Genomic DNA, 14,286 nt, shown 5'->3' with positions numbered 1-14,286 from the left:
CAGCTCTTCATATTAAAGCTCTCTCATTGGATTAGGCTAGTTGGGTTTTGAGTTATTTTCAATGAAACTGGAGTCTTTATTTTTTCTTCCCCTCTTTCCTCGCTCTCTCTCTCTCTGGTTCTTTCTATGTCTTTCTCTCTCTCCATCTCCTGTCTGTGTTTCAGGCCCAGTCTCAAGGGGCCATTACGTTTAAAATAATACCAGGTATCAAAGAGGAGGCGCCGAGCAAGGAGCCCAAGGTAAGGTCCTACTGCTGTCCTGCCGTACTCATTATGCTGATGGGGTTACACACATGGTTTGAGTCCAAAGTGGCATCCTATTCTCTATTTAGTGCACTACTTTTGACCAGGGCACATAGGGCTCTGGTCAAAAGTAATTAAATATTTAGGGAATAGGGTGCCTTGATTTTGAACAGGACTTTCGGGAACATATTCAGACCCCTTTTTCCTCATTTAAAAAACATGTTACAGCCTTATTCCAAATTGTATTCAATTGTTTTTTCCCTCATCAATCTACTAACAATAGCCCATAATGACAAAGCAAAAACAGGTTTTTAGAACATTTGTATAACTATTCAGACCCTTTACTCAGTAATTTGTTGATGCACCTTCGGCAGCGATTACAGACAAGTCTTCTTGGGTAGGACGCTAGAAGCTTGGCACACCTGTATTTTGGGAGTTTCTCCCATTCTTCTCTGCCGATCCTTTCAGGCTTAGTCAGGTTGGATGGGGAGCGTTGCTGCACAGCTATTTTCAGGTTGGATGGGGAGCGTTGCTGCACAGCTATTTTCAGGTTCAAGCTCAGGCCCTGACTGGGCCACATTCAGAGACTTGTCTTGTTGTAAGGTGAACCTTCGCCACAGTCTGCGGTCTTGAGCGCTCTGGAGCTGGTTCTTCCATCTCCAGCTCTGTCAGAGTGACCATCAGGTTCTTGATCACCTCCCTGACCAAGGTCTTTCTCCCCCGATTGCTCAGTTTGGCCGAGCGGCCAGCTCTAAGAAGAGTCTTGGTGGTTCCAAACTTCTTACATTTTAGAATGATGGAGGCCAATGTGTTCTTGGGGTCCTTCAATGCTGCAGAATTGTTTTGGTACCCTTCCCCAGATCTGTGCCATGACACAATCCTCTCGGAATTCTCTGGACAATTTCTTGGACCTCATAACTTGGTTTTTGCTCTGACATCCACTGTCAACTGTGGGACCTTTATATATAATATTATAATTGTAATTGTTTCATAAGTTTGCAAAACATTCCAAAACCTGTTTCGCTTTTTCATTATGGGGAATCGTGTGTAAATTGAGGGATTTTTTTTTAATACATTTTAGAATAAGAGTGTAATGTAACAAAATGTGGAAAAGGGGAAGGGGTCTGAATACTTTCCGAGTGCACTGTATATGGCTCTGGTTAAAAATAGTGTTCTATAGATATCAAGGCTTAGGCTAAGACCCAGATGCAGACACAGGAGGTGGACAATACGAGTCTCAGAGTTTATTATAGTACAAGGGCCAGGCAAAAGGTAAGTCAAGGCAGGCAAAGAGTCGTAATTCAAAATAGCCTCAGCCAGGTACAGGACGGCAGGATCAGGGTCAGGAGACAAAGGGCTGCGAGACAGAGGTTTAACCCTAGACACATGACAAGCGGGGTATATACGGAGAGTGCGGGGCAACAGAAGACGAACAGCAGAGGGGCTAAGGATTTTAGAGAAGGTGAAAGGGCCGATGAAACGTGGGGGAAAGTTTACAGGACTCCACCCGGAGAGGCAGGTCCCGAGTGGAGGTACCGAGCCACCTGTTGTCTATACGGATGGATGTGGTCTTCAGAAGAGAGGCCCGGGCTCTCTTCCAGGTACGGCGACAGTGGCGGACAAACATCTGGGCAGAGGGTATGCTGACTTCTTCCTCTTGCTCAGTGAAGAGCGGGGGCTGATATCCCGAGGAACACTCGAAGGGAGAGAGATCAATGGCCGAGCAGGGAAGGGTGTTGCGGGCGTATTCCACCCACAAGAGTTGCTGGCTCCAGGTGGTAGGGCTGGCGGAGATGAGGCAATGAAGAGCCATCTCTGGGGGGGTGGGGTGAAAACCAGAGGACAGGCTGGCTGATGACTCAATGAGGGTGCAGAATGCCTTCCAGAACCGAGACGAGAACTGAGGACCACGATAGAACACCATGTCGGAAGTCCATGGATCCGGAAGATGTGCTGCACCATGAGCTGAGCCATATCCTTGGCTGAGGGTAACTTGGGAAGAGGAATAAAATGGTTGGCTTTAGAAAACCTATCCACCACCCTCAGAATCGTGGTGTTGCCATCTGACTTAGGAAGACCAGTAACAAAGTCCAGGGATATATGGGAGGAACAGGGAGTGGTTGAAGAAAGCCGGCCGAAGCTTGCCGCAGATTCTTATTTTGTGCGCACACACAGAGCAGGCGGCGACGAATGCAGAGACATCAGGAACCCGTGTCCGACGGGAGCCTGGATGGCAGGTCAGTTTCGAGGAATGTGTCCATTCCAGGACTGGGGACAAACATCCGGTTAGCCGGAATCCCCCACATTTGTATAGCCCCACTGTGCATTACGGACCAGGCTCTCTAGACCCCAGATGAGTGCAGCTGCTAGACAGGAGTTAGGGAGGATGGTCTCGGGGTCAGACGGAGTAGTAGCGGGGCTATACAAATGTGGGAGTGTGTCAGGCTTCACATTCTTGGACCCTAATAACAGGGCCCAACGAGCCTGCCTAGAGTTGAGGCGCTTGGTGGTGCGAAGTTATTCCAGGTTGTTATGGTCAGTCCACACTAAGAATGGGTGTTCCGCACCCTCCAACCAGTGCCTCCACTCCTCCAACGCCATCTTGAGGCGAGGAGTTCTCGATATCCTACATCATAGTTCCTCTCAGCAGGGGTGAGACCCTACAGGGGTGCAGTTTTTGGTCCTGGGCAGAACGTTGGGACAGGACGGACCCTACTCCGGGAGAGTGGCTTGCTGCCTAATAGGGAATCTGCGAAATTGCTCCAGCTATGTATTGAATGCATGGCCATGGTGTTCTGCCAGGGTATGGAGTCCCTCCATAAGGCTATGCATTAACTCTTTTTGTCTTCCAATGGTGGCTCCTTGGGAAGAGACAGCGTTGCGGATCTTGTCCAAGTCTGCCGGGTCAGTCATGGCCAGTGCATATTACCAAGGCTCAGGCTAAGACTCAGATGCAGACATAGGAGGCGGATATTATGAGTCGCAGAGTTTATTATAGTACAAGGGGCAGGCAAAAGGTAAGTCAAGCCAGGCAAAGAGTTGTAATCCAAATCAGAGTCAGGCAGGTACAGGACGGCAGGCGGGATCAGGGTCAGGACAGGCAGAAAGGTCAGAACTGGGAAAACAAGGAAAAACAAAAACTAGACCACAGGAAACAGAGGAACATGCTGGTAGGACTTGACGAGACAAACTGGCAACAGGCAAACAGAAAGCGCAGGTATAAATACACGGGAAAATGAGGGGAGATGGGAGACACATGGTGGTGGGTGACAATAGAGGGAATTTGGTGCTATTTCAGACCTTTTTATGAGTGGACTGAGAGGTCCTCTCTAGATGCTTACTGCCTCTAGTGCTGGAGTCTTAGTCTGCATCCCAAATTATACCTTACTCCCTATATATTGCATATAGTGCTCTACTTTTGACCAGGGCCCATGAGGCTCTATACAGTGGGGAGAACAAGTATTTGATACACTGCCGATTTTGCAGGTTTTCCTACTTACAAAGCATGTAATTTTTAGCATAGGTACACTTCAACTGTGAGAGACGGAATCTAAAAAAATCCAGAAAATCACATTGTATGATTTTTAAGTAATTTATGTGCATTTTATTGCATGACATAAGTATTTGATACATCAGAAAAGCATAACTTAATATTTGGTACAGAAACCTTTGTTTGCAATTACAGAGATCATACGTTTCCTGTAGTTCTTGACCAGGTTTGCACACACTGCAGCAGGGATTTTGGCCCACTCCTCCATACAGACCTTTTCCAGATCCTTCAGGTTCCAGGGCTGTCGCTGGGCAATAAGGACTTTCAGCTCCCTCCAAAGATGTTCTATTGGGTTCAGGTCTGGAGACTGGATAGGCCACTCCAGGACCTTGAGATGCTTCTTACTGAGCCACTCCTTAGTTCCCCTGGCTGTGTGTTTCGGGTCGTTGTCATGCTGGAAGACCTAGCCACGACCCATCTTCAATGCTCTTACTGAGGGAAGGAGGTTGTTGGCCAAGATCTCGTGATACATGGTGTTACGCATGCCTCTATGAAGAGGGAACGCAACACCCTGCTACAACTAAACGCTCTGTGACGTGAAAGAGGTATGGACTGTAGGTGTGAGTAAGGATGACAACAGGCAGAATGTGGTACCGTTTTACAAGGACTTTATTCCTTTACACGGTAATATGGGGAAAAGGGGCTGGACGGAACCAAAGCAAAGAAAGTAAATCTCAAAGCCCCCCCTCTCCTATCTTACCTGCCTACCCACTACTTACCTAATTTAGCACCACCTGGTGCCCTAACCAAAATACAGTGGGTGGTCCGCCCAGGTCTTACCTATTGTGCATAGACAATGAATATACTACGGGTATATGTATGCCTCTTGCCTAAACACTCCCAAGGTGCCTTCCCCTTTCCCCCTGGGAACAAATGAAACAGAATATTAAACAATTTCACAAACAAACTAAGAAACAAAGGACATCAAATAAGCTCTATCTGAGCAACAAACTCACAAAACATACCAACTTCCCAGCAATGAACTCCCAGAAAAATCAACCTCAGCAATCCCAACCTCCAGCAAAATCTACCTCTAGCAAAATCTCTCTGCATTGACCTCCCAGCAAATCTCTCTCTCCTGAACAGAACACTGGCTTTTATATAGCTTCTGAAGGAATGGGTAATTGGAGACAGCTGTGTCTTGACGAGGGGGTGGGGTCAACTCTCCAATTAGCCCTGGAGTCGACCAATCAGCTGCTTGAGGGAGTTCAGGAAGCCATTTCCTGAAATAAACACATGCAAATACACAAACTACAACATAATCTGGGGAACGTAACACATGGCCCCATCCATCCTCCCCTCAATACGGTGCAATCGTCCTGTCCCCTTTGCAGAAAAGCATCCCCAAAGAATGATGTTTCTACCTCCATGCTTCACGGTTGGGATGGTGTTCTTGGGGTTGTACTCATCCTTCTTCTTCCTCCAAACACGGCGAGTGGAGTTTAGACCAAAAAGCTCTATTTTTGTCTCATCAGACCACATTACCTTCTCCCATTCCTCCTCTGGATCATCCAGATGGTCATTGGCAAACTTCAGACCTGGCAAACCAGGCCTGGACATGCGCTGGCTTGAGCAGGGGGACCTTGCGTGCGCTGCAGGATTTTAATCCATGATAGCGTAGTGTGTTACTAATGGTTTTCTTTGAGACTGTGGGTCCCAGCTCTCTTCAGGTCATTGACCAGGTCCTGCCGTGTAGTTCTGGGCTGATCCCTCACTTCCTCATGATCATTGATGCCCCACGAGGTGAGATCTTGCAGAGAGCCCCAGACCGAGGGTGATTGACCGTCATTTTGAACTTCTTCTATTTTCTAATAGTTGCGCCACAATTTGTTGCCTTCTTCTTACACAGCTCTCTGGTCTTGGCCATTGTGGAGAGGTTGGAGTCTGTTTGATTGAGTGTGTGGACAGGTGTCTTTTATACAGGTAACGAGTTCAAACAGGTGCAGTTAATACAGATAATGAGTGGAGAACAGGGGGCTTCTTAAAGAAAAGCTATCAGGTCTGTGAGAGCCGGAATTCTTACTGGTTGGTAGGTGATCAAATACTTATGTCATGCAATAAAATGCTAATTAATTACTTAAAAATCATACAATGTGATTTTCTAGATTTTTGTTTTAGATTCCGTCTCTGGTAGGTGATCAAATACTTATGTCATGCAATAAAATGCTAATTAATTACTTAAAAATCATACAATGTGATTTTCTAGATTTTTGTTTTAGATTCCGTCTCTCACAGTTGAAGTGTACCTATGATAAAAAAATTACAGACCTCTACATGCATTGTAAGTAAGAAAACCTGCAAAATCGGGCAGTTCTCCCCACTGTATGTGACCCGTTTCAGGAAACTAGGTGTCTTTTGCAAGTCACGACTTCACAGGAGAGCCATTTGAACATTTACAAATATATTTTTATCAAAATGCAGAAATGCGTTCTTTCATATGCCTTAATAACAAACGTGTATGCTATCTGTAAATACCAATACATTTTTTAAATTATAAGCCTTGTTGGTTAAGCCGCAGAAAACGCTAGCAACCTTCCCACTAGCCATGCTTGGCTTAGATAATGAGTGGTCTGGACATGTCGAGTGAGGAGTTGGGATTGGTCTGCCATATAGAAGGCTTCTGTCAATTTGAGCTGGTCAGTCTGTGTTGGTAATCCTGTCAAACACGTTTAAAAAAAAAAAACATGTGTTGTGTAGTGGCGCTGCATAAGTGTTGCTCTCCACTTTCTGGAGGATCGAGTTTTGAAATCAGTGGAATTAGAGTATGATATCTTAAGAGATGGAGAAAACACCTGTCTAAGGATTATATCTTCAAACTAAGGGCAACTGTGGCATGGCATCTGTGACAGGGAGACGCAGCCATCATGCATGATGATGTATATGGGTGCGATTGTCTAGCTAGCTTCATTTTCAGATATTACACGTTTCTAATTTTGACAGAAAGTGGTTTCATTTCAAGCTATAGTGTACTGTTAGCTAGCTAGTGAACGTTAGCTGGCTGGCTCCCTAGCTAACGTTACATGTATGACGTTATTATTCGTATCCCAGAGCCATTTGCTTTGCCAGTTAGAGCCTAATGTTAGCGAGCAAACATTGAACCTGGTTGGTTAGCTCCCAGCAGATTCATGCAAGGTAGTAACAACATGATTGGGCACTATGTTCATTGTTTTTTAACTAGCTAACGTTAGCTGGCTGGCTCGTTAGCGAATGTTACGTGACGTGTATGATCTTACATGTGGTTTACCTAGCTAGGTTCATTGTTTACCTAGCTATCTAGCTAGCTACATGTCTTAAGCTAAAGTGTACAACACCCTTTGAATATGGCCGGTGTCAGTAAACGTTGGCAAAAAAGCGTAATGAAATTGTTGTCAGCAGAGCTGGTTAGGCTGTTTTCATGTTATCCAGAGGTAAACAAATCATCGGCCAGAGCGTCAAGTGTGCGCTTCAGTTGCAAGATTCTCTATTTATTCTAAAATAAGTTGGGGGAAAAAAACTTTTGGTGTTCACACGTGTATTCGTTTGATTTACAATTGCACAGGACCAATAACAAAAAAAGATTGTCCTGTACTAAATTATTTTAAAAATCTAATTAATTTGGTTCTAGACAAATTATTCTCATTTATGTGTAATTTATCTCACCTGTGGTAAGTTGCAGGTACCTCTGAAAATTAAGGAATCAAAATTCTAAAACAACAAATGTAAGTCATATTTTACATTGCTGGACACATATCAATTAAGCAACCGTCAACTAATTGATTCAGAAAAACTTGTGTTGAACTGATCCGTAGAATGTGATATGGTTGCCTGTGTCTGGGTTTCTGTTGTGGCTGTAGGTGTATGTGTACTGTAAATGTAGTTGCTCGTAATGTTAGGTGGGTGTTTTAACTGAAAATCCACCGTCTGGCTGTATCCTCTATTCTCCAACTCATAGTAGTGATGTATTGTCTTTCAAAGACATTTATCAATAACAGAAGGGGGCTAGGGAGAGTAGGGGGCTCAGGTCAAAACACAAGCTGGAATATCATTTGTCAGAACACAGGGTGCATGTGTGCATGTATGCATGTATGTGGGGGTGGGTTGGAGGGGGGTTGTACTCTCTGTCATACTTTAATGGTTTTAATATGTCCATTTCAGACATCAATCTAAACCTGTGTATCGGTGCCAAAACTTCAGCCTCCCCTCTGCGAAGAGCTAGTTTACTATTTTTCCTGGGCTACTATAAATATATTGAAGTGCGGGCTAATTGGGTACACATGTGTAAAACTGTAAAAAAAAAAAGATAGACAAGAGGGAGAGGGAGAGACAACCGGGAGCTTTCAGCAAGGATGTAATTGGTTTATTATGCGCTAAGGCTGTTTAGCCAGACCCAAACAAAAGGTCTGAAACATAATTTCACTACATGGCAACAAAGCACTCCACCCTGGCACATGCAGAGACGAGCAGAGACTTTGTCCTCCTTATCACCTTCTCTCTCTCTCTCTCTCTCTCTCTCTCTCTCTCTCTCTCTCTCTCTCTCTCTCTCTCTCTCTCGCTCTATGCACATGCTCACCAGTGGCTAAGGACTTATAATTTCCTGTGACACTCCTGTAGCGTCTTTGAGTGAGGATGTAGTGAGTTGTTTTCACTATAAAGTTAAAGATGTCCCTCTCTCAGGTCTTAGCTCTGTTGTGTTGATGACAAGATGTGTCCCTGCCTCCCCTGACTGCCAGAATAAATTAGCCCATCTCGGAATCCCCCCCCCCCCCCCGTTCAGTAGGGAAAGATTACTGATGTTAATTTGACCTGCGAATCAGCCCAAGTGGAACGAAGCAGGAGTCAGATTTGGAGGCTCTGACTCAGTCGATGTTAATGTCTCGCCACGCTCGGAGACGGCTGAAAGACTTTAGTCTTTAGGGGTGTTCCTCCCCCCATTTCCCTATATAGTGCACTATTTTTGACCAGAGGTCTATCTTCCCTGGTCAAAGAAGTGGACTATGTAGGGAATAGGATGCCATTTGGGATGCCGGCCATGTTGATGGAATAACCAAGAGAGGCCCGGGCCAATGGTTGCAGGTAATAGACTCCTGATTGCACAGACCTTTCCTGGCCAATCACGTTAAGCGACAGTGAAGGGCGTCTGTTCTGGTTCCGAAGCCGGGATAAGCTCACATGGCTGTAGCGACGGCCTACCTTGATGTCGCCATGTCGACTAGGGGGGAGAGGAGACGCCGGAGTGTGGAAAGGTAACTGCTGTCATATTTTTTCTGCCTTTCTTTGTCTCTCCACCACCTGTCTCTCTCGCTTGTCCTCTCTCCACCTTCCCCTCTCTCTCACTCTTTCTCCACCCCCCTCTCGCTTCCCTTCCTCTCTCCCTCTCTCAACCCCCCCTCCCTCTCCCTTCCTCTCATCTCTCTCCAGATGTTTGTGAAGACACTGTTTGACTACGAACCAGCGGAGGACAAAGTCATCCCGTGTAAGGAGGCGGGTCTGACCTTCAAGAGGGGAGATATCCTTCAGATCATGAGCCAGGATGATGCAACCTGGTGGCAGGCCAAACAAGACAGCCATGCCAACCCCCGCGCCGGCCTCATACCCTCCAAAGAGTTCCAGGAGAGGTGAGTGAGCTACCTAGACAGATCCTAACTACCTACCCCCGTCCCACTCTCCCTCCTGTCACCCTCTCCCCCAGCCTTGTCCACTTCTAACTGTTCCAGGAGATGTGAGCTACGGGTCAGACAGCTCCTCTACACCCTCTAAACTATGTACTTCAACTCCACCTCTCCACCATAACCCCCTGTCCTTCTCACCCCCTCCCCCATAACCCCCTGTCTGCCTGGCACCCCCACTACAAGCCCCCCCCCCCCAACTCCCTGTTTTCCTCTCCTCTCCACCTTCCCCCCTGGCCCCTCTCCCCTTTTCTCAGCCAGAGGCCAGGGTGGGGCCTGTCTATATGCCTGTCTGTCTGCCACCCTCATTACAACCCCAGCCCAGCCCTAGTGTTTCACTGCCGTCACAATGAAAGGAATGACTTTTTCCCTCTCTCTCTTTCCTTTCCCCCCTTCCATTCCTCTCTCCATTTGACTTTTTCTTCCCTTTCTTTTGCCTGGCCTCACACTGCCAAAATACTTTGGATTTCCGCGCACGTCTGGCCCGAAATGAGTAATGACAGAAAATGATAGCACTGGTACTGATCCACTTTGGAAGGGGAGCGGATGGAAAATCGCACAGTGGCGTGCTTAGATGGCTGCTGATGTGCAGCACAGGGCTGGAGGGCTGGGGCAGTTTCTTGGCGGCCGACGAGCAGCTTTTTCAATAGCAGGCATTGTGTTTTTTTGTACTTTCTTATCCCACCTCTCTCTCTTTCTCCCTCTTTCTCTCTCCCTCCTCTCTTTTTCTCCCCCTCTCTCTCTTTCTTCTGCTTCTTCTTCCCTTTCTTTCTCTCTCTCTTTTTCGTCCAAAAGAATGAACTGAATGGATATTTAAGAATGTTTCTGGGTATCATAGCAGAAAGTGTTTATTAATCCCAGTGCGGCTGTGAAAGCTAATGGTTTTATTGTGCTTCTTCTCCCTCTCCTCTCTGTCGCTCTCCTCTTTCCTCTCCTCTTCTAGAAGATTTGCACTGCGTCAGCCCGCCACCCATGTTTTTCAGGCCCAGAAGATCTCCAACAGAAGATCATGTAAGAATGTATCACGGCCACACACACAAGCACACCCAGAGATCATCTATGCACATATCTCCTGCCACTAGCCAGTCACTCCCTCAGTGGAACAGAACAGGTGCCTTAGTGAGGGCCTTCAGCATACCTGACAGGGAGTACATGGGGATAGCTGTCAGTAGACTGGTCCACTAGGCTCATATGTTTATGATGGATTAACGATCAGGTGTAAGCCCTACACTCTGAAACGCTACAAGGCTGCAATGCTGGTGCTCGTCTAGGGAAATGTTGTGTCTGGCTTGCTCCCTCGCACCCTCCCTCTCTCTGTGTTGATATGTTGTATATTTGGGGCTGCCCTCTGGAAAACCTCTCCCTATCCACTATAAGTGCTGCTCTGCCAGGTTTAATGAAGAATTACTGATCCGATAGGAAGGAGACTGTATGTGAGGATGTGATAGGGGCTCATTCTCAGAGCTGTAAATGAACCACCCGCTAGCTGAGGACAGCTCTGGTTTACACATTAACGTGTTTTACTGTGTGGGAACATGTGGTCCTTCTGCCTCAAGACTGCACCACACACACACACACGCACACACACACAAAGACTCCCTGAAACCGCCGGCCAGGCAGTCTCACGACAACACACACAGACTGACAGAACTTAGCTAGGAAAACAAGCGGCTGGAACAGACAGAGGCCTCAACACTTCACTATTTCACATGTTAACTCACTAATAGCCACACACACTTACCTGGTGCTGTAATAACACTGCTATTATGACACATTACAATATTAACAGTGAAGTGATTAACAGGTAATTACAAGGTAATTAACACTTTAGACAGAAACCAACTTTGTCTGTCCCGACGTGTTTATTTCCCCATTGCAGCCCCAGGGCTAGCTTGTCAGAGTGTGTGTACACAGTACCTCTCAGGCATGTCAATGTGTGTGTCTGTGTGTGTATGTGTGTGTGTGTATGTGTGCGTGTCAAAGTGTGTGTCTAGTACTGTGTGTACACACTGCCTCTCAGGCGAGGAGGTGTTTATTCCTTTTCTCTGTTCCCTCTCTCCACCTTTTCGTCATGTGGTCTTGATCCCTCCCTCCATCTCTCTCTCTCTTTCGATCTCTCTGTGTGTTCTGTCAATCTCCACGTCTGACACATATCCAGTAGTAAAGCCAAGGAGCAAACAGGTTCTTTACCGTAACATATAATATTACTCATCTGGTACCTAAACATATGAGCAGAATACAGATGCTGCTGGATTGGATCTGGTCTGGTAGCACATACAGAGTCCATGTATAAAATAGTCTAATATAACTAGTGTATATAACTAGGCTTCTCCAAGCTTTGATACTGCTGATGGTCATTAGTAGCCTACCAAACTTGCTAACTGCCTGGTACTCAGCACTCTATTGTCCCTCTAATCACTCTGACATCAATGCAAATGTCATTGAAAATCTAATCAAACACTTCACGAGAGCCCATGAGCTCATGTTACGCAACATTTCCATAGACTATGCAATTGTGCGAGAAAACAGAGTAATGGCCTCTATTAAAAAGAGGAGGATCCCATCAGCTTCTATAGGCTAGACCTACTATATTTATTTCTCAACTTTCCTAATATTAAGCACACTGCTTACCTTTACAACAGGAGTATAGTCTACCTGTCTGGGATGAAAACTAACGATGGGAAAAGCGTCCTCCATTCACTATTTAAGTGCATAGATGACATGTATTTTTTCCCCCTGCCCCTGTTCTGAGTGAGGTGCATGATAATAGTCCATTCTAAATGAAAACTAATTTCACACATATATTATTTACTATATGTAAAGACAAGATTCAATTAAGAATAGCCTGAGGGGTGACAGTAATAGCCAATCACCTGTGAATGATACAGTATATTGACACTTGTAAATGATGCCCAGCTTGTTTGCAGTTACGAAAGAAACAGCGCTTGTCTTTTTTTGTGTCACTTTTTCAAATCATAGTCACACAACTCATATAGCCTAGCCCATAGGCCTATGTGATTTGATAAGGTTTGTATCACAACTAAAGTGGCCAAATAACTTCTTAAAATGATGCACATTAATCAACTTTACAACCGGAGTTTCAATTTTGGGGAAGAACATTTTCACCATAAAAATGGACTTTTATAATAAAGCATTACATGCACAATCACATTTGCGGTCCCTTTTGAAAATGGTGAAATGTATTTTGATGGTGTAGGCTTTATTAAATTGATTTATTTGACTAAAATATAGATGTTCCAAACGTCTGCGACAGTGGCTTGTAGGCTATACATGGAAGCCAGGAGATGCTAAATGTGTTTATGTTAATGGTCAATTACTGTGAGACCGGCAGTTATTTGCTTGACAATCACCGGCTGACAAAAAGTTCTGACCACCAAAGCGCTACGCACGTAATACCTGTGAATGTGTCCCAAATGGCACCCTAGTCCCTATATAGTGCACTTCTTTTGACCCAAGTCCTATGGGTTCACTATAAAGGTAATAGGGTGCCATTTAAGGGACACACTCTCTTTGAGCAGTAGCAGTAGCAGTAGGTTAATGTAATGCCTGGGTGTGTATCCTAAATACTGGGCAGTATGATGAATATAATGCACCTGTGTTGAGTAAGAAGTCCCAGTCTCAGGGTGTGTCCCCAATGGCACTCTATGCCCTATGTTCCCTATGGGCCGTTGTCAAACGTAGTGCAAAGAGAATAGGGTGCCATTTGGGACATTATCAAGTTTTGATGTATGAGCTGGGAGCTGTTTTCTACTACTTTACACTCACATACTCTACGGTACTCACTGTACTCTATAGGAGTTACTGGACATATTGTTTGCACTGTATAGGAGCCATGTCTACTTATGTTTAGCTACCCAACACCAACCCTCTCTGAGGCAACGTAGAGAATGACATAACACAGAAGAGGGAGTGAAGAGAGGGGGAGCCAGAGAGAATTGGTAAGAGAAAGGGTAATAGAGAATCTGGAAACGGAGGGAAAAGGTTCAAGAGAAACTGAACAAGAGAGACTGGAAACATTGTGGGGAATGAAAGGGGGAACCAGAGAGAAAGGGAGAGTTAAAGAGAGAGAAAGATCAAAAGGCAGGAGGTGAGAGAGAGAGATTCAGAGGCATAAGGAGAGAGTGTCAGAGAGAAAGAGGAGAGAGAGAGTATGTGACCCTATGGTAGCCAGGTCAGGAGGAGGGGAGGGCGAGTTCCTCTGGTTTAGACCAGGCTCTAGTTCAGTCAGCCCTGTTTGGCTCTGGCCAGTCATAAAGCATTAGCTATTTGAAAGATACCAAAGATACCTGCTGTTACAGGGGGAGATGTGTGTGTGTAGGTGTGCGTGTGTGTGTGTGTGTGCAGACATGCGTGCATGCACCTTTGTGTGCACGTGAATGTGTGTGTACATACGTGTGTTTGTTTGTGTGTGCCGGGGGTCCTGGGATCTTAGTGTTACCAGCCCAGGAGCAGGAGCTGTCTCCATCGGCTGGAACAATATTGATCTTGGACTGAAACGGCCTATCTAGCTTCACTTAACCGTGTCCATGTAGGCCTTATAAATAGTCTCATTCTCCTTCTAAGATGTACCCTATGCTGGAATAATGTCGATTTATGCCTTAAAACGTTTGATAGTAAAAAGCTTTAGCCTCAGTTGCTTTTTTTTTTAATAGCATCCATAAACATAGTTTGGTTAAAGTATTTTTTCCTGAATTTCACGGTGGCTAGTCTAGGCTGGTTTTGATACCTCTCCCTCCCTCTCTTTGTCTCCCCTTCCTCCCTCACTCATCTTACGTCCCTCCATCATTACCCAAACCTTGAATCATGTCCCTCTGCTGTTCTTCTCTTT

The 14,286-nt window shown here is 45.6% G+C and overlaps 1 protein-coding gene across 3 annotated transcripts in view; it reads left to right on the top strand.

Annotated features, from left to right (window-relative positions):
- Positions 1–14,286, top strand: part of LOC139367250 (MAGUK p55 subfamily member 7-like) — a 253,226-nt gene that overhangs the window by 159,838 nt on the left and 79,102 nt on the right. For all 3 annotated transcript variants that reach the window (XM_071105496.1, XM_071105497.1, XM_071105498.1), the window contains 3 exons: positions 165–239; positions 9,190–9,386; positions 10,381–10,448. In XM_071105496.1, the coding sequence (XP_070961597.1) occupies positions 165–239; positions 9,190–9,386; positions 10,381–10,448 (340 nt within the window). The remainder of the gene's footprint in view (positions 1–164; positions 240–9,189; positions 9,387–10,380; positions 10,449–14,286) is intronic.

Source organism: Oncorhynchus clarkii, chromosome 15 (assembly GCF_045791955.1).
Source record: "Oncorhynchus clarkii lewisi isolate Uvic-CL-2024 chromosome 15, UVic_Ocla_1.0, whole genome shotgun sequence".
Taxonomy (NCBI): domain Eukaryota; kingdom Metazoa; phylum Chordata; class Actinopteri; order Salmoniformes; family Salmonidae; genus Oncorhynchus; species Oncorhynchus clarkii.
Note: the sequence above shows the minus strand (reverse complement) of the source record. Positions and strands in the feature narration are given on the sequence as shown.